The sequence below is a fragment of the Platalea leucorodia genome, assembly GCF_965183815.1.
Source record: "Platalea leucorodia genome assembly, chromosome: 22".
Classification (NCBI taxonomy): domain Eukaryota; kingdom Metazoa; phylum Chordata; class Aves; order Pelecaniformes; family Threskiornithidae; genus Platalea; species Platalea leucorodia.
The window spans coordinates 6,235,351-6,255,695 of NC_138844.1; the positions used below are offsets into that span (position 1 = coordinate 6,235,351).

Below are 20,345 nucleotides of genomic sequence, written 5' to 3' on the forward strand. Positions count from 1 at the left end.
TGCTGTTTTGCCTGCAGGGTAGTACTGACATGAAGCTGGTTGATCAACAAACAGCTCTTGACAGGACCAGAAGGATGTGATAGGGACTACTAGGATACATAAAGGATACATCCTATGGAGGAAATACAATGGAAAAACAAAGGTATTTTAAAAATTTGTTCTAATTTATTGTCCACGAATAGCAAAATACAGTCAGTTTTCAGACTTCAGTGGGGAATCTCAAGTTAGGCTCTTAGGTTAATGTTAACATGATTCATCTAAATAAGTGGCAAATTTGTTCTGTCCATTACATTGAAGAAACCCCCAAGCGATGTACTCTGAAGTCAGTCACCACTGTCTTGAGGAGGAGGCACCAGATGCAGCTGCCCCAGATGATGCTTTTAGTATCTGATTCGTGTAGAAGCAGCTGCGTGTTTTCCAATTTAGACCACATCTAGTCGATAAAGACCTGAAGCCTCTCGGTTGGTAGAAGGGGAATGGCTTTTATCAAATAGGAGAGGAGTACAATTGCATGTTTTGGTGAAGCAATTTTCCTTGCTAGAATAAGTTAGGTGAATGTATTTTGCATAAAAAGTTCCAGTTAAAGCAGTGTATTTTCAGGGTACATTCATGTACATATTTCACTTTTTCTGTGTGAAGCAGCTTTACATATATGAGTATACATTAAGAATACATTGTTATTGATGAAGAAAACGAAAAAGGCTCCGTGTTATGGGTATTCCTTGCTCTGGCAAAGTCCTCATTAGCTGAGCGTCTTGCCTGAGGAAGGGCTGTAGGAACAAACCAAGACCAAATGAGCATTCAGTGTCAGTTGTAACCCCCCCATTTCATATGACAGAGAAGCAGCACTTCTGTACACGTTACATGGGCGTTATAAAAGAAAATGGGTCAAATGGTTGGATGGGGTTGTACTTCAGCATAGACAGGTAATGTGGAGCAGAATGTGCTTTCTTCCTGAATCCCAGCTCTTGGCAAAATCCCATACCCCAGAGCCAAGTGGTTTATGAAGAAGAATTTATTTAATTTTGATGGCAGCCAGCTATATCACTGGCAACGTTGTCTCAAAACCAGCTAATTGAATTCTTTCCTTGGAAGGTTGATTTTAATTCTCATGTCTCTAAAGCAATGTTTTTCGACCTATGATCCAGAGAGTTCCCTGTATCGCGCCTAATGGGTCCACATGTGGTACTGAAAAAAGTATAAACGTCTTTTTAGTAAGCGTGTTTTGCTCCGTATGTCCACTGGAACATGCCTTACCGTTTCCGCAAAACTTTTCCATACTTTTCCGTGAGGCTACGCGCCTCCGCTGAGTTAGCCCGCTCCTGCCCAGCACCACGAGCGGTTCCTGGCCAAGCCCTTCCAGCGCTGACGTCTGGCTCTGGGGATCGCCGTGCGCTGTGGGGATTGGAGCACGCCAGTCCGTAACAGATGCAGAAGCAATTGCAGCAGCTCCTCCCCAGCTGACGTTCAGATGTCCCATGACAGTTCCCAGGGTGTTCGTCTGTCAGTAGGAATCTCCGCTCTTCTAGTAAATGCACCAACTGGCATTACATTCTGGGCTTCTTTTCAAGGTCTTATTCTGCATGACCATAATCTGTTGTTCAGCTGCCATGTTCCTTTCAAGTACGTGACCGTAGCAGTGATCTTCAACGCCCGACTGTACTTTGCATTTAAATCAAACCGCAGTGAATGGCATCTTTATTAGCACTGACAGCATGAATGCAAAACACGTTTTCAATAGCTTATAAGTGAAATACATATCTGACTCAAAAGCCAGCTGCTAAAGTCCTTCTAGAAAGACGCGTTGGTTGGGAAGGGAGAAGAAAACCCACATTCTTGTTTATCTATCTCTTGAGGTCAGCAAGCAATAGCACAGAAGGCCCCCACACGTATGTGAAAATCAGCAGACTGTGTCCGCAGCAGCCGATAAAGCTGGGAACGAGCAAGCTTCAGACACTGGCAGACTGAAGTGGCTGGACCATGGGCCCAACTATATCCTGAATTTGAGAGTCTTGCCTTAAGAAATGCATACGGATTTGCCCTGGGCTTGAATCTTTAAAATTCCACGGGTTCTGGCACCAGTCCACTAAAACACATGCTTTGTATCAAGCGAGTGAGTCAACAGTCCCTCAGCACATCAGGAGCAGGGATGACATTGGGACAGGCTGGATGGCTGAGTGGTAATAATATATTTTAAGCACCTGGCTGGATTGGTGCAGAAGTATCTGTTTCTTAATTTAAGTTTGTATGCTTGGCGATTGGAAAGACATCGGTTATTTGGAGCTTGTAACTAATTTGTCCTTGTGCAAAAAGTTTGAATCTGAACTGTGCTAGCTACCCTCGCGTCGGCCTTGTGCAGGCAGATGCCCTTTTGGAAGCTAAAGGAGGCTTCGTTTCCAGAGCGGAGCAGCATTTCTAAAGCGTTCAAGTCAACGTTGGGATGCAATAACTTGTGCTCCTTGGGATGCGCCTTCCTCATGGGTAAAACACCAGAAATCATTGCTACAGGCAGAAGTGAAGGGGAATTTGTACTTTTCCTGACAAATGTATAGTTGCCACAATAATATACACAGTTATTGAAATTATGTATATCGCAGGTATGATTTAGTATTAGTTACGGAAAGTTCTCACTTTTCATGGGGGAAGGCAGAGCAGAGAGTCGTGTGCTAGGATACTTCACAGCTTATATGGTGTATTGGATGAGGCTTGGAGCTTGAGGCTGATGGTGCTGGTTTGTCTTGAACACCGAGTCCGTGCAACGGGCATAACTTTTGTAGGTGTGGAAGAGCCGTAGGTAGTCTTGTTAAAAGCAACATTCAAAGCAAGGATGATGCTCTTGGAAGGTCAGCTCTAAACCAAGCAATTCTGTTGCACAAATGTCTGTTTCTCTTGGTGTTTTAAGGGAAATGTTCTATTTTGAGCATTTCTTATTTTGACAGGAAAGACTAAAATAAAGGTGAAATGGCATGATAAATTCTAGGCTCACCGGTCTCCCTCTCCCTTGCTTTGCTGTTAGTCACAGCTTTATTGAAGTCTTTTCATCCACGGGAGTATTGGCTAGCAGTGCTCGTTGCCTGAAATATGGGAAGGCTCCTGGGTTTTCCTCTTACAGCTGCCTTTCCTACAGTAAGGGCAGGTCTCGCTCTACCAGTAATTCAGAATAGAGGAAGTGTACAAAACTACTCCAGCCTTCAGCTTGGCCAAAGCCTGCCGGGAGCTCGGCTCATGGGGAGAAGGTGGTGGTTGTCTCTGTCTCCATGGCAAAGGAAAACCTCTTGCTCTCGCGGCAGGTGGACAGCTGCCAGAGGCGCTCCTGGCTCAGGCAGCCCAGCTCCTTCAGAAGCTTGAAGAGGTCGTTGCGGAATTTGACGCCGATGAAGGCGTAGAGGAAAGGATTGAGGCAGCATCGGAAGCAGGCCAGAGTGTAGGTCACGTCATCCGCCATGTCAAGCTTCTTGCTCTCCTCACACGAGCTGGTGTGGTTGAAGGCTGAGATGGTCTTGGCCAGCATGACGCTGTTGTAGGGCAGCTGGAAGACAACGAAGACAATTACCACGGCGATGATGACCTTGATGGCTTTATTCTTCTCGAAGTTGCGGGCCTGGAGTAATGTTTTGATGATGATGAGGTAGCAGACAGACATGACCAGTAGGGGAAATAAGAAGCCAAAAACCATTTGGGACACTTTGATGCCAGTGTTGAAGGTCTGCAAGTCATTAGTGATGATGGAACAACGGGGCTGGCTGGCTGAGTTACTTACACCACTGTGAACCAGCTCAGGGATTGAGAGGATGAAGGCCAGGAGCCAAATGAGGATGCAAGTGACCTTGCTAATGAATATCATCCGGGGACGGAAGCGGTGGGCTGAGGCAGCCTGGACGATGGCGAAGTACCTGTCAATGCTGATGGACAGGAGGAGCAGCATCCCGCTGAAGAAACTCATTTTGCAGATGCAATAGACAGCTTTGCAGGCAAACTCCCCAAAAAGCCAGTGCATGGCTGCACTCGTGGCCCAGAAGGGGAGGGTCAGCAGGAAGAGGATGTCCGCCAGAGCCAGGTTCAGCAAATAGATGTCCGTCATGGTCTTGAGCCTCTTGAAGTAGATGTAGGTGAGCATCACCAGCCCGTTCCCCAGCAGCCCTGTGAAGCAGATGAGGGAGTACATGGCTGGGAGGAAGGCAGCGCGGAAGTTTCGGACTTCTTCCTTCTCGCACAGGATCTCGAACATGGTGTAGTCGATGGTGGCGTTGGAGTCATAGTCATCGGTGACGTTGTTCCCGGTGCAGAACTAGAACAGGGGAGAAAAGAAGAGCAAATTGGGATGGGTACCGTGCCCCCCCGTGGCCGAGTCGGGGGCCTGGTGCTGGCCTGGGAAGCAGGCAGGAGGACCCAGCTGCAGAGAAGTCCCAGGGAGTTCCCAAGCGATGGCTCATGCCAGCGTCATCAACAGAGTTGGCAAGGTCTCGTGGCTGAAAACATTTCCCATACGTATGTGGGGTTTGGGGTTTTTTGGGGGCTCGGAGTGGGAATTCCACAAGAAATGTTTACTGCTCAGCCAAAGTAACATCTGCAAAGTCTCAAACGTGTGGCTGCTTTCCAGAATGTTTCAGGACCCAGGTACAGCTATATGTACCTAGTCAGCTGTCGGATAAAATGGGAAAAATAATACATCCTTCAGCGTTCTCTTCTCTCAGCAGGGATAACGCTTCCTCTTGACTGACTCTACTTGTTAGGCACTTTCTCACTTCAGTATTCCCTCCCTTCTCCCATCTGAGATATTGCTGTTGCTCACATCCCCTTCTCACTCGCGACAGTGCTAGAAGAGGGCTGCAGCGATTGTGTTTGTAACCGGCAGCAACCTGGCACGGCGAGCGCCGGTGTCCTCCCGGGTTCCCGGTCCTGCTGCCGCCCCGTGCCCCCCAGCGAGGGCTGAGCCCGCCGAGCGGCTGAAGCAGCGCTGCGAGCAACTGGCTCCATGGGAAGACAAAGCCGGAGCCTCCCAGGGCTGTTTTTTCTGCTAAATTGATAGAGGTGTCAATGAGACCGGGAGGAAGCAGCGAGTGAAGCAGGAAACTGTTACCGTGCTGGCACGGACACGTTGCTGGTGTCTCATTCAGGCCCCTGCCCCTGATTTAAGTTCTGATTATTCTTGTTTTATCTTCCTACACTGCCATAACCTACAGAGCAGAGTGAGCTTGTGGTCTCTGTGCCCTGCTTTTTCGTGACTTATTAGTCTCCAGTACCTTCTCTCCATCGCACAGAGATGAAAGGTTTCCCCTGGATACCTCTGCCTGTTATCACCGAATATCTTTGCGCGCTCTCCATCTCGGGCAGGCTTGGCTTTCACCACATCCTGCCTGCTCTCTGGAGGCATGCCGCCAGAAGTGAAAGGGAAAAGAAACAGGCTGCAAAACTCTCCCTGCTCTGCTGAGCCTCTCGGAGAGCCCGAGCCGGGGGCCATGGCATGGCGGAGGCCGCTCCTGCGGTTGTGGGAGCGCGAGCGCCGGGGCCAGGCCCGCGGTTCAGGAGCAGGTCATGGCACAGCTCGGTGCTTTGGGTTCTCCGTCCCGCTCTGGATTTACTCTGAGCAGGAACAGGTGGAGGAAGATGCTGAACTCTTCCTCCTTGGGCACATCAGCTCTTCAACACTGACCTCGGTCAAAGCCCAGCACTGTGACCAGGCGTTTGGAAAGAGCCGCGAGCTGGCTCTTCACAAGCGCTCGGCGTAGGATGCTCTCGCCTTTCCTGAAAATGCTCATTTTGGTGCTAGAAGGGGACTTGGTTCTAATTGTCTGGGCCATCTTAAAATCGCAGTGTGCATTGTTTCTGTTCTCTCTTTGTTTTCATTCCTTTTGTTTGTTTGTTTTCCTCCGGCTTCTAGCACTGCTCTGCTGCCTCACCGCCCGCCTCCGCGCGGGCTGGATCCTCGGCGCGAGCAGCCCTGTCCCCACGCATCTCTGCAGGGCTGTGGGTGGCTGCTTTTTGCCTGCCAAAGTCTTCGAGATCTCTCTTCACCCACAACACAAGGCAGCTGGATTTCAACAATGTTGTTTTTAATATCTTACCTGAAAAATTAGAGGAAGGCTGAAAACAAGGGTGACCTTTAACTGCTTGCCTATAGAAGAAGGAGACAGCGTGTTAGTGTTGGCAGTTGAGTGGGGGTTTCCGCATGATGCTCACTGTGAAAAAGCAGTGGTAGCATACGTGACCATGGCATTCTCGATCCCACAAAGCTCCCCACGGCTGGGTAACCTAAAACCCGATGAAGATGCTAACAGGATAGCCCTGGGCCACACAACAAGTTACTCTCAGAGCACAGAGTAAGTCTCAGGAGTCTGGCCCCTCCAGTTTCATCTGTAAAGGCTAATAGCTAAAGGCGGTTAACTCTTGCATAGTGTAACAATTTTTATTTTATCCATTCCCCCCCCTACAGTCAGCAGCCTGTCTCCTGGCCTTGTTCTGAGCTGTGAGGGGGCAGCATACTCAACCCATAGAAAAACATACAGCTGTGAGTGCAATAAATTTGGCCCAGCTGTTCCCTGACAGCGCGGTGACTGGGCTGCAGAACAGGAAAGCTCTGCTCCCTGCAGCGTAGGCATAACTGAAGCTGGCTGAAATTTATTGCTTGCCTCTAAATGTCAGCCTTGGCTTCTGCTGCCTTTGGATACGGAGATACAGGATGGTGACAGCTGGGAGGAAAAATTAAATTCAGAGCCAGGTGTGATAATGGTGAGAGCAATCTCAGACAAACAGCTCTTCCTGCTGTGGTTAGCAGAGGCACAGAGGCCAGTGAAAGCTTTCTCTTCACTCTATTTAAAGCACTACCAGCATCTACCTCAGGCAGTTGTGACTGAAAGTTGCTCAAGCTAGAAGGTGACCTGGCAACTGAGAAAGCCCTCGCCTCTGCTCCGGCACGGGCAGAAGATGCGTCCTTCCTTGAAGGAGAGTTGGCATCGGCTGCTCTGAGCATCACGCTGCTCCTCCTAGGATGTCTCTCCAGGCGCTGGCTGGGTCCCCGCGCCGCAGCCCCTCGCTTCCCTGCCGAGTACCTGGCCCAGGGTCACTGAGCCAGGCTGGGGCAGAGGCAGGAGATGCCTTTGGCTTCGGCTGCCTGCTTCTTTTGGGGAGTATGGCTTTCTCCCTGTGGATAAGCCTGTTCATAAATTTGGCTGATTCCTTTGCCTCTTGTGCTTAGCAGTCTGTTAGGCACAGCTCTGCGCTGTTTCTTCGCAGAGCTCCTTTGCGCCCTTCCCCGCTCTGCCAGTCTCCCGTTCAGGTATTGCACTGGACCTGGATGATGAACGTCTGCTTCTTCAGGTAACCGCAACCGTTGCGCCAGCATCCCCGCTTTAGTCACGTGCAATAGCATCGTTACCAACAGAAATAGTTACTTTGGTACCTGTGATGGGCGATGCTTGTTTATACGTGAGTGGCGATGTGTGGGTGAGAGAGCCACAGCCCCATCTGAAAAATCCCCTCGTACTTCTGATCCCCAGAGCCTCTACGTGAGCTTCCCACTGTGCCTCGTAGAAGTTTGTGCCTCGCCTTCCTCCCTGATTTTCATCTTTTATACTCATGCAGCTGGTGCTTGTTTATGTTCGTACACCCCTCGCCTTCTCTGAATCCTCCTGGGGGAATCCGAAAAGCGCCGCAGTGCATCGTTAGTGCAGTTTACGGTCAGGAGCGGCGTACGCCAAGGCTGGGCTTGGGGCGTAAGGGGGAGGCTTGGCTCAACGCTTCTCTCTGCATTTTCTGCATCCAGTGGCTTTCGCTCTGGTCAGTCCCAGACGGCAGGAAGAGGTTTAGGTGAGCGTCTGGTGTAGCCCTCTCTACCTTCAAGCTGCTGATATAACTTTTGCATATTACACACAGGAAATACACTGAAAACCCAAACCACTTAAACCTGCTGGGTGAATTTAAGCAAGCCTAGACTCTAATTACCCCCCCCCCCCCCCGCACGGGGCCCCTGACCTCTGCAAAAGAACCCCGGCCATCGGGGTCTTTAGTTTTTTGTTCCTTTCTTAACAGCCTGCTTTCCAGGGCGCTCCGGGAGTCGGTGCTGGTGTCTGCCTGTGCCTGTTGGCGGGTGATGAAGGACTCCGCCGGCCCATCCCAGCCCCATCGGGCAGGGGCTGAGGCCTCAAAGGCCACTGCCTTCCTCGGCGCTGCGTACCAAGGGGGCAGAGGAGAAGAGCCGCTCCCAGTCCACGGGGGCAGGACACCAGCCTCAGGCCGACGCCAGCGGGGCACGGCGCTCAGCTTTGCGCTCAGCATCGTCGCTGGGTTTGCATTTTTTGGCCACCTCAGGCCAAGGGCGCGGTGCCGCCTAGCGCCAGGCTGGCGCACCGGCGCGGCCAGCCCAGGGCACCTGTCCCCTTCCCCTGCTCCTTTTGCATCTCCCCTTCAAGCCCCAGCACCAGCCCAGCCCTTAATTAATCTGAAAAGTCATGGGTGCACAGCCCGGGGAGCTGCTGTTCTGTTCTTTTTTTTCCTCAACACACTGAAGTGTCTAACAAAATAGGACTGATAAAGTGACTCAACTAACGATCCTGAAGCAGTTCAGCTATGTATCATTCCTTTGAAGATCTAAACACTTTTTTTCCCCCCTCTCTCTCGGTTGCTGTTTCAAGTATCTTAAATGTCAAGTGATTTTTCAATATAAAAAAAGCTTGCACTGTTTCTCCCCCTCTTTCTGTCCCCCCCCCCGCCTCGGCTTACGCATTTGGAAAGCCATAACCGGAGAGGCAGTGCAGCCTTGTGGTCCTGCCGCACGCGTTTGAGCGAGTCCTTGCGTCACCAGTTTCGGGCAGACTGGATGAAACTGGCTTCTCCCTGCACTGCTCTTAGGGGTCCGGGGCAGCCGGGCTGAGGGAGCAGAAGCAAATGAGTTGCAGAGAGGAAATGAGACATGCTCTGGGAGTTCAACAGGCAGTTTTAGGTAGCTTTCTTTACTTTTTCTTTTTCCTCTGGCCGTTCTCTGCTGTGGGTATTTTCCTAAAGTTTTGTTCCTCAAAATATTAAGAAAAAAAACCCCCCTCTCAGAAAGTCCCCACACACAGTTGAACTAGAAACCTCATTTATAAAAAGATAGCAAAAGCCCATTACAGCAAATGAGTCAGCCGCGTTCTGAGCCCCCTGCCAGCCCCGCGTCCCTCGGCTGGTGACGCGGGCTCAAAGGCGCGCTCCTGTCCCGCGGGACCTGGGGAAGGGTGGGAAGCAGAGTCGCGCCGTGGGAGCGAAAGAGGGAAGGGGTCTGCTCTCTGCTGCCGATGGCGGGGCGGGGGGCAGAGGGGACAGCAGCCCACCACATTCGGAAGTCTTCCTCCCTAGAGCAAGCCCAAGGGGTGGGATTCATCCCATCCTCTTGAGGTCTGGTTAGTTGTTTAGGCTCCCTCGATACCAAAGGGCAAGAAACAGGTTCAAGGCATGGTTCAGCTGCCATGGGGTAGGCGTCTGGGGTGCAGTTCTTTCCATGCTATGGCAGAGGGTTGGTGGGTGAATTTGGACAGGTGAATCCCATCCCCTTTATCTGAATCTCCATCAGCAGCCAACCTTAAGCAAGATAAAAGAAGCCATAGTAGCAGTGAAACACCCCAGGAATGCCCAGAAAAGCTTCTGACAGCAAGAAATATTTGGTAGCAGAAAGTCCATCCAGAGGAGGAAAGAGGAGCAGGAACGCAACCCTGTAGGATGGTTAAAACTGGACAAAATCCAGCACTGGGTCAGCTCCTACCCGGGCAGGTCAGGCCTAAGCAGAGCCAGCGCGGAGGAGCGGCCGCTCGCCTCCGCTGGAGCCGAGGAACGCGCAAAGGGAAAAGCAAGAGTCGGGAACGCTTTGGGGAGCATTGGCAAAGCCGAGCAAGCCTGCTCTGGCTAAACCCTCGCGGTGGGAGAATAGTCGTCCGTCGGCCAGAACTGCAACGCAAAAGTTTGTCTCGAGCGCCTTAGCACACGTGTAGGCAGTGAGTAACGTACTGTTTATATCTTTAAACATGTACCAGTTTCTGGTGCCTCTTCACCATCAGTATAGTAGGCTTTTGGGGAAAGAACCGGATATTTCTGAGAAAAATTAATCATACTTAAATGATATAATGACTATTGGCAGTTAACAGCTCAGTGCCTGTTCCCCCCTTTCCCCTCCACTTCTCACAACTGGCAGAGGAAAGATACCATCATTTCAGGAGTGAACGGACCCAGTGAAACTAAGTCATACTTCTATTTCATGTGTTCATAGATCTGTTACAGAAGAAAGTTAATTATTTGCCTCCACCCCTTTTAGGAAATTGTGAATCAAAAGACAAGATAGGCAGAGATAAGCAGGTTAAAAAATTCATTCTTAAGTAAGCCAGTTGTGTTTCCTACATCACTGTTAAAAAAAAAAAAAAGCACAATAATGCTGTGCATCTTCCAGTGCTGATAAATATTTCTTTCAGAATATTCCTTCAAAATAAAGTAGCAGGACAAAAAACCCAAAGCAGGAAAATTGTCATACTCTTCTTGTCAGGTTCTCCCTAATTCTTTCTTTTTCCTATCATAATTAACCTTTACCAATTAGCTAAAGTCAGAGTAACAGCTGTCCCCCCAACTACCGAACCCCTTAAAACAAGAACCCTACAGAGCACCCGCGTGATGTTGCCAAGGCCAGACGTTTAAATGAGATAAGTGAGGTGTGGTGAACAGGTCCAGCCGGGTTACGATGGGTTGGTTTGCATGCAGGGATTCCAGACTTCAGGGATTTCCTAAGCCATCGATGGCTCCAGGAGAAGACTCGCTCTGCCCCGTCCCTGTCCCTGCCTGCTGGGACCCCGCACCTCCAGCCTGCGCCGCGCCGGAGCGCCCTGCTTCTCCCCAGCGCCGCTGCCCAGGCTGGGAGACCCCTTCCTAGCTCGGCGCGGGGTTCGGCACCAGCCGCGCTCTGCGTGGCTTCGCGTTCAGACACTGCACGTGCAGCACCCCTCTGCTTAATCCAGAAATCCCTGCAGACCTTCCAGGAGGAAAAATCCCTGCCTGGAAAGTGAGGACTACTTTGAGGGCTGAAACAGCAGGCAAAGATACAAAAAGAAGCGGTTATTTTCCCAGCTGTACCGGACGAGCTCTCTGTGGGATTTTGCATGAGTCACTTAAGTTTTTGCATCTTCATTTCTTCAAAAAAGTGGAGGGCCCCCCCCGCCTTGTGCTGCACCCTAAGGCGCCTGTAGGGAATTGGGTGCTCAAATCTCAGTCTGTCACAGGCTGGCTCTGGTTCTGCCTGCAGCACTTCACACGGGGTATCTACGCCTCCCAGCCCTGGGAAGCCTCTCGCATCCCAGGTAACTTACAGCTGCGGTTTGGAAACGTCACAGAGAAAAGGCAGTGACAGCTCCCATTTCATCCTGTTACAAAGCTTAACTCCTTACACCGGGAACAAGGCTTTACTGGGATGAACTCTGTGGCTACTGTCCCATCCCTCTCACCATCCTTATCACAGCTCTGACCGTGCGCTCTGGCATAGAGAGGTATTGCTTGTGGCCTAAACCCAGTTTGGTTAATCTGGTTATAAGCTAATTTACCCACCTGAGCTATTGCATTTGTCCCTCAGCCACACTGGGATTAGCGTTTGCGAATATTTGAGTAATAAAAAAAAAAAAAGGCAAGTAAAAAAGGAATAAATCATACAGTCTTAGAGGAAAGAAGAGCCTGCATCTTATCTGCCACATCTCCAAGCCGCAGTGCCATTCCGCTCCCACGGCCACCCCCTACTCAAGCTCCTGGAAGCCGGTGCCTGCAGAGCACTGGGTGTGAAAGAACAATAATAAACGGCAAAAGAAAGTTTGAAACTTTCAGCAAGAAGCAGAAACAAACTGTCTTGTGCCTCCTGGACTCATGGGGTGTCAGGAGAAGATGCTTCTCTCGCTTACTTGCTCTTCTCCATGCTTCGCGATGGGGTAATCCATGGGAACGCAGACCTGGAGCAGTGCACTGACTCAGGGCTGCTGCAGCTCTGAGGAGATGCAAACCCATCATTTTTGCAGCAAAGTCTTGTTGCTGCAGTGGAGATATTCATTAATAGAAACAATTTGCATAAGACTGGAGAGCATAGCCAACAGTAAACTCAGATATGCTTGCTCCTCATTCCTTGATTTATTCACTGAATTAAAATGTTGCCTAGGAGAAGGCATTGCCTCTCTCATTTTTTATTAAGAACATGGAAGAAGAAGAGCTCTTCTCACATAATTTGTACATCTGCTTTGGTACAGAATAGCCCCTGGAAATCGCCTCCAAGCCTGTTTTTTGTGTGTGTTTGTTTCTGAAGTAATTGATTTGAGTTTTTTGAGCTTGTAAAAGAGAACTTTGCCCTTTCTTTTACACAGTAAATAGGAGAAAGATGAAAGCTTTTTTAATTGTTTAAATATTCTGTTAAAAGTGCTTCATCCCTGTGTCATACGGCGTGAATTTGGGCATTATTAATAGAGCTGAAGCCAGCCAGAGGCTGCAGGGTAGGTACTCACCACCATCCATGGTCTGGTTTCAAACAGGGATGGAGTCACCGGGTTAGCAAGAGCATCGTCTGGTCCAGCCCAGCCTCAGCGCGCGCAGCTCCCGCCAGAGACCCTCTTTGGGAAACTCTGTCTTTTATACTTCCTGCGCCTCTGCGAGAGGCTCATGACACACCCTGGCGTCGCTGACATTTAGTAGACCCTCCTCCTCCTCGTGCTTTCGCCGATACGGGAGAGCTGCGCCGCGCTGCCTTCAGACGCTGGGGGTGTTCAGGTGCTTCCTCAGCGCCTGCAGCCGAGGGCTGCACACACGCGCTTTTTACCGAGACTCGGTAAAACGAAGCAGGTTCTGCTTTTGCACTGACAGATGAGAAATGGTCTGCGGTGAAGGGACAAGAGGAGAGAGTCTCCTTACTCGTTATCTCTCCTCTCCACAGCAGATCCTGCTTCATCTGCCAGAGCACCCACCAGAACCCAGTGCTGTAGGAAACGGGGAGGATTCCCGTCTCCTCCGCCAGACCCTTTCTGGGGAAGGCGTTCAGCTACCCCATGAAAAGCCTCAGTGTGCGGGACTGCCGGCGGCTGGCGTCCCTAAGCCCTTCTCCCACACGCTCACAGCATCCTCTCTAGGTTACCAGCAGCTCAAGCGAGTAAGTGGACTTCCCCCGCTCTTTCTGCTTTTGGGTGTTTTTGTGTTACCATCTGCTGAGTATCAGCGTGCACCATCTTCCTCAAAAGGTTTTGTGCTTCTGTGGTCCCACGCCTTCCCCACCGTCACGTTACTGCAGAAGTCTCGGACCTCAGGACGTAGCCCTGGGAGGACGTGCAGCACCAGCAGCTCCGGCCCCTGCCTTGGCAGGGAGTCGCTTCATCCGATCCCGTTCCCAAATGGATTGGCTTCCATACAAATTAGCGCCTTTTGCTTTGTGGCTGTCCAGGGCGGACTCCCGCTCTTGGAACGGACTCCTCTAACAGGTAGAAGCGTCACCAGCTCCTCACGAGCTCGCTTTCCTTCCAAGGCGACTCAAAAGCATTTGCTTTGGCATCTTGTCCTCAGCATCTTCTTATAATACGTCAATGCTGTTACTGCAGCCGGGACAGATGGAAAACTAAAGCGTCAGAGGATGGATCCCAGGCAGAGCTCACATCCCCTAACAGGTTCAAAAGCACGTGGCGCTTTGGGGCTTATCCTGGAGTTATGCGTGGAGGTAAGCTGCTGAGTGCTGGGGAGGGTGGGACAGCTCAGGGCGGACCCGAAGGAGCCGGTGCGCTCAGCAGGGAGCTGCCAAAGCCGGGGAGACCCGCGGCGCGGAGGAGAGAGCGCGCAGCTCCGGCCACGTTTGTGTGGCTGGGAGACACCTAAAAAGGCACTATCCTGCTTCAGCAAATTGAAATAAAGGAAAACCCATCCCTATGTTGCACTTAGGGTAATTTAGAGATAATGCATTTACTCTGTGTCAGACAAATAACTGTGCCATTAAATAGCTATTATAATAAGGCATCTGTGCCAGGCAGCCACTGTCTGGCTCTCATGAATCACTGTCCTTTTCAGGGTGATCAGGTCTCCGTTATCCGGCCGTTCTAGGGGAGGCATGCTACAAGGAGCAGAGAAGTTGCATTAAATGAGTCGCTCAGTCACGCCAACGCCAGCACCTCAGCCCTGCTGCTCGTGTAATCTTCGGAGGCAGAACCCAGCCCGCGGCACGTGCCTTCAGCCAGCCCGAGCCGAAGGCGGTGCTTCACGCTGCGACCCGCGAGCGTTCGGTGGTCCGCGCCTCTTGGGAAAAGTAAAGACTTTTCGCTGCTGGGGAGAGCTGATTTGTTTTCCTCTAGCACAGTTTAGCACTGGGAGATCTGAAGATTTTGTGTTGTTAAAAAAACAACATTGGAGTGGGATGTTTCTATTTAAATTATTTTAAGATAATGTAATGGCTAACCACAGCCAAAACAGGACTTCAGTAGAAATCGAGCACGTATAAGAGTCCGATCCTAAAACTACTGCTCACTTGCTGCCGTGCCTTTAACACCAACTACTTCAACGTGACGCCAAGCGTTTCGCTCCCTGGCTCTCTCAAGCCCAAATTGAATACACCTGAAGTCGAGGATCCCGTGGACGGTCTCCGATCCTGCGTGAACGCCCGTCCACAGTTTCAGACCCTCCTCAGACACTGTGCCAGCCCAGCTGTCACTTAAAAACCTTCTCGGCGCTTCCCTCTCAGTAGGCCAGCGCCACGGCGGTGCTGATCCCGTCCTGGGGTGCTTAACGTGCAGGGTGCTGGGGCTTGAAGGTTATCGGTGTTTTTATCCGGCGTCAGAGGTGACCTGCGCTTTCCTTGGCCCTCTCTGAGCTTGCAGCACTGGCTTTTCGGCACACTCGCTTTTGCCTTATCTCGGTAGGCAGATGCAGTTCACATCTCTGCGATTCTATTTATTGCTCTGTTTTCCTTTTGTTCATCAATTATCCAAGCAGGTACGCTGCCTTTGAGAGTCTTATCTTGTAACCACTTCCACCAAGAAGGACTAGAGATGAAAGCCTTCTCTCAGGTACAGGCAGAATACCTAGAAATGGTGGGTGTAAAGGCTGTCAACAGCCGCGGCGCTGCCCGTGGGAGCGGTGGGTACGTAGAGAGAGGCACGGTCGCCTCGATTTCTCTGTGCTCACCGCTACCGGCGAGGGGGGAAGAGGCTGCAGGGCAGCGTCTCCGTGGATCCACGGTGGCCGAGGCCGAAGAGGAGCAGAGAGAGGAGGCAGGCAGATGGTTTGCAGTTTGTTTTCTGCACCCGCTCCCAAGCTTGAGCTGCAGAGTGTTGGTACGTGCCAGGTTCTGTGCTGTCAGGGCCAATTCCAGCAAATTGTTTTCCTTAAAAAAGAATGGGAATATTTTAAAATAAACAATTTACTATGTCTTTATGACACTGAGTCTTGTACAGTCATGTTTTGTACCTAGGGAGTTCTCCAAACACTTATTAAAGCTTTGCTTAATTTGTGTATATTTGCAGTCTGTTTCATGCCTTGGAGATTCTGCCTCTCCGACGTATTCCCTTTAACACGTGCGCCCCATGAGCTGTTTTTTACAAAAATGGGATCCTGCATGAGCAAACATACCACGCTTCTCAACGGTGCCAGGCCTGATCCGTGCCCAAGAGAGCCACGCCGTGCTGTTTGCTCGCTAGAGCGCATTTGTTACCCTAAAGTTCAATTAATCGGTTAAAAAAAAAAAAAAAATCAAGTTACCAGGTATTTCAGTCTCCTGTTAGAACCTAGGTTACTCTGCTCACCTCCGCTGCAAGAAGAGTGGAAATCAGTGATTAAAATTTGTCGCCCAGGTCGCAGCGCTAGAGCTCGGTGGCCGTTGCTCATCAATACGACTTCTCAAAGAAAACGCGGTTCCTAATAAATTCCCCAGGAAGTCAGCTCAGAAAGAAAGATTTCAGTTCAAGCTGGTTCCACGTGAACTGAAACATTGAATTTGCTGAACTGGATTGAAACATGAGATCTTGAATTGATCTGACTTTAAATTGCAACTGATTCAGCAGTGGAATATCTCATGGGAATTCGGTTCCTGTACGTCACGTCTATGTCCCGCCTGTAAAATTGGGCTTCGTGCAGTTGCTGCTTGACCTAAGTCACACGGACACGGCGAGACGGAAGGGATCCCAGTGCCCCACAGGAGACGGTGCCTGGCCAGCGCGCGCAGGCTCTGTGATCTTAGAAAGCAGAACTCGTAGGGCTCTACCGCGCTTCAGCGAGGTGTAATTCATTCCGAGAAAAGCACAACACAGTGATTTGAATTCAAAGTCTTCCTGTATTTTCCACCAATTTGGCTTTACGTGAATCGAGATGAAAACAGACTTTGAAATTCAGTTTTTCAGCAGGTGGAGAGTCCACGCCGCTGCAGCCAGCTCTGCCCGTGGCTGCACAAGACCCCCCGCACCGCGCCGGGGTCGGCTCGCACGGCGCCGAGCGCGCGGCACGAGCGGTTTCAGGTAAGCAAACGGACATGACTGCAGTCCAGCTTCAAGCTGAGCACCGACGAAGGTTTTGCGTACGAGTAAAAGCATCACGGTTCGAATCCCGGTATCACAGGTCCCTTGCCATCTGCTGACCTGTCCTGTCCTTCCCTGCACCCTGCCCCAGGACCAGACAGCACGGAGCGCTGAAGGAGTCGCCCGCTGCGGCCCCCTGCTCTCAGCTCTGTTGTTTTGCTCTTTTGCTGACCTGAACCACGAGGAAGGGTTTCTCCCCTTCGCTGTGAGAAGCCGGACTCGCCCAGGGAGAAGCAGTGGTGGGTTAAGGGTGAGCCTTACTTCCCAGTAACGTCCCTTCTCTTACGTCAAGGAGGGACCCTGACGTCTCCCCTGCTGTTTTGCTGCGGCCAGCAACGCCAAACCAAGACACCCGGGATCTCCCACCTCCAGTTTTGCCTCCTGCCCAAACGCCGCTCTCGGCTCTCGAGCTACTGAGCTGGCACTGGGCAGGCACGCAGGGAAAGCTCGCGTCTTGAAGTCAGTAGGTTTACTCTGGGGGGGCTTTGACACAGTCGTTCTTCAAGCAAACAAAATAGCAGAAGTGAAATTGTCAGTAAATTCCTGACATTAAGAGTGGTACCAAGCTGGGATTCCTCACAGCAGCAGCGCTTAAAGCAGTCGTAGGGGATGCCCTGAAAGAAATCTCATGATTGTGATCTCACCGTGAGGTTATTAAAAGATCCTTATCCTCCCAGCAGAGGAAGCAATCCGCACAGCGGGCAGGCTCCTATCAGGGACGCGCAGTTGCCCAGGTTGCCTCTTGGTCAGCCGCAGGAGGGAAGGGCACACGCTCGGTGTCACTGGGAATTCACCTCCTTCGTGCCCGCGTCACGTCCCAGGTGATGGCCTTGCTCTCCAGTTCTTTTTGGGAGGAGGAGGAGAAGAAAAAAAAAAAAAAAAAGGCAGTTTTACCAAATTGGCATCTGCTCTGCACTAACGCGGCTTCCTCAGCCTGCAGTCCGGGCATCGAGCTGCGACGGGGGGATCGCACCCCGAGACACAAGCGGGGAGAGGTCAGGCTGGCAGCAACACAGCGGCTCCGCTTGCCGCCGCGGAGGTGCCGAGGACGAGCCGGGTGACCGGCCACCGCGCGCTGCCGTCCCCTCGGGGCCGGGCCGGGTGCCTGCCTGCCCCATCTGCTCCGTGGCGTTTGCCCGCGCTGCCCGGTCCATCTGGGTACGGAGGAGCCTGCGATGAACAAACGAATCCTTTCTGGCCTGAACCAAGGTGAAACAGACAGTGGTCACCCCAGAGCGGCAGGTGGGGAAAGGAGAGAAGATAAGAAATAGGAAGAAGAAACCTGGGACGTTACGGGAGCCGTGCTGGGGAGGGTGCCTGGGCGCTGGTTGTGTCTGCAGGGGGTTTTGAAGCCCTCCCCGTACTCCGCTCCCACACGGGGGCAAACGGCTGGGCAGTTCCCACAGGATATCAAACACCGGCGAGCAAGGAATTGTGCAGGGAGATGGAGAGACGGCGTTACGTCTCCTAGAAGACTTGAGGGTTAAAGTCTCTGCTGACCGTACAGCAAGCATCCTTCCTGCGAGCCGGTGTTGCCGTATTCAGAAGGCGTAAGATTTAACACCAGTCCCCTGCGGGCTTTGAACCAAGACTCGGTGTAGAAACCAAGGATAATTTTATCAATGGTTTCTCCAAGAAGAGCTCATCCAGTCTTGCCTAGCACAGATCTGACATACTTCATTCCTGGGCTTAAAAAAATAATAATAAAACCCCAATATTGTGATTTTCCACTTGGTTTCTGTTGTTACTGTCACTTTTTCTGGTTTGGCTTTTTTTTTTTTTTTCCTCCCACTCTGGAATTGGTGCCAGGATTAAAATTTTGTACCTTTTTAACAGAATCGAGTGGAAAAAAAGACAAATGGAAACTAGCTGTTTACAGAAATTACAGACTTTTGTAACTCACAAGTGAAGCTGTATGTGATAATTTTCAACAAAATAAGACACCAGCCCGATAACTGCAAAACCACTTCAAAAAAACCCCTTGAGGACCGTGAAAAAGAGCATCAAAAGTGAAAGAAGGGAACTGAGAACAAAAACAGTGAGGCCCAGGCCTAAGCCGAGCAGGATCCATGCCTTCGAGCCTGTAGTCTGGCAGCCGATCTCCCCTTGGTTATCGGCACAAATCCCACCGGGGAGGGATCTGCAAGAATCGCTGTCAATAATACCCTGCGTACATAGGGGAGACCTCAAATCCAGGAATCAAAGCGCTCGATTAAGCATTCAAAGCCTCGATGGAGCGGTGCAGGCTCCTTCGGGGCACACACGGTTCTGCTGCGATGGGTCCGAGGTGAAACCGGGACTCGCGGGCGCTGCCCGGGAGAACCGAGTGCGATTACAGCTCCTGCATCCGCCTAACGCGATCAACCGCCCCTCATCTGCCGTACAGCAATCGCCATTTATATCCCAGGTGCCCAGGGAGCTTAAAGCCGATTTCCAGCCTCTGCTGCAGTCGTGCCCGCAGCTATCGGAGCGGTCACGCCCGCGCTGCTTGTCTGGGTAGGCAGCGGGAGTCGCTGAGACCAGACAGCGAGGCCCGGGTTTGAATCCAGGGTTCCCTGCTCTCCATCTCTAACCACAAAAAGAGCCGTTCCCGACAGCGGCGAGCTTATTGAACGCTACCTTCTCCTGTCCCCTGTCCCGACAGGGAGCCATTCGGCAGCGGTAGCGCCAGGGATGTCATGCAAGCGCTGAATTAAAGGAGCGTTATACCCAGTTGAGCGGAGAGGCTACCGCGCGGCAGCGGCGCTAACAGGCTGACGATGGTTTCTGCTCAAGGTGAGATCCAAAGCAATACAAACCCCACGTGCTAGGTCACAGCTCGTTCACGCAAAACCCGTAATGGACCGAAGAGAGCGGTTTGCAGTCTGGCGCTGCCAGGCGCAGGGGGTTCCCAAAGGGAGCCCCCGAAGCCCGACGCCTGCAGGCAGCTTCCCCCGCCGCCCGCGGCAGCTGCCTCGCGGTGCAGTCCTGGCGCCGCAGCGTTTTATGCCATGCAGTTAAGAGGCAGCAAACGGGATCGTTTGCGCTATCGCACCCACGGCTCATCCGCACAGCGCTGCTCGAGCCCAAACACTACTGCATCCCTGTTACTTTGCTGCGAGATCCTCCCCTTCCTCAGCAGAGGACACAGTTTATGGTACAAAACATCGATAATACATGAAAGTTATTTATCACTCGCACTCAAAAATCCCAGTAACCGCTACTAACAGATTTTGCGCTCTGGATTAATTTTTTTTTCCTTAAGTGTACAAGGATATACTGATAAACGAACATGCATGGACTAAAGTGGATTAGTTAAACTGCGTTAAGCCCACACAAAGACACTCCTATTCAGAATTAACATGATCTTAATTCAATTTAGCTTAATTTGCATTGAAAGTTAAATTAGTGTAACTATGAATTACCCTTATTGACCAACTGAATCCACTGTGGCGGGATTACTGAGCAGGGTCCTGTCAAGTTATCCAACTGGAATGACCCCGGTTTGCCTGGGAAACCGAGCGGCACCTGCCGTGGGGCCGACTCTCGTCCTTTCCAAACCGCAGAAAACGCGCAGGGCTGCAGGATTCCTAAGGGAGCTTTTCCTGCAGTCAGCCCACCCAAACCTTTTGCTGGGGCAAAAGTGGTTTTACACTCTTCTCTTTGGGCACGTTTATCCAAGAGCAATTTAAAAATAACATCTAGGGCTAATCGTTGAATTTCTGCCATTTGTGCAGGGATGTGGCTTCAGATTGGTTCCATCTTCTGGTACAAGGCACGGAGAGACCCTCACCACCGTCCGGCGGGGCTTTCACGAAGCCAGCGCGGGACGCCCGAGCCTTC

The 20,345-nt window shown here is 51.3% G+C and overlaps 1 protein-coding gene across 2 annotated transcripts; it reads right to left on the minus strand.

Moving 5' to 3' along the window:
* Window positions 1–332: 332 nt before the first annotated feature.
* Window positions 333–12,577, minus strand: CCR7 (C-C motif chemokine receptor 7). Of its 2 annotated transcripts, XM_082331748.1 has the most exons (3): window positions 12,489–12,577; window positions 6,066–6,115; window positions 333–4,288 (listed from the first exon to the last, which is right to left on the minus strand). In XM_082331748.1, exons 1-3 carry the CDS (start codon window positions 12,496–12,498, stop codon window positions 3,224–3,226), a joined length of 1,125 nt encoding a protein of 374 aa, XP_082187874.1. In that variant the 5' UTR covers window positions 12,499–12,577; the 3' UTR covers window positions 333–3,223. The 2 variants fall into 2 exon arrangements, with proteins under 2 accessions (XP_082187874.1, XP_082187875.1); XM_082331749.1 differs by lacking the exon at window positions 6,066–6,115.
* Between the last annotated feature and the right edge of the window lie 7,768 nt (window positions 12,578–20,345).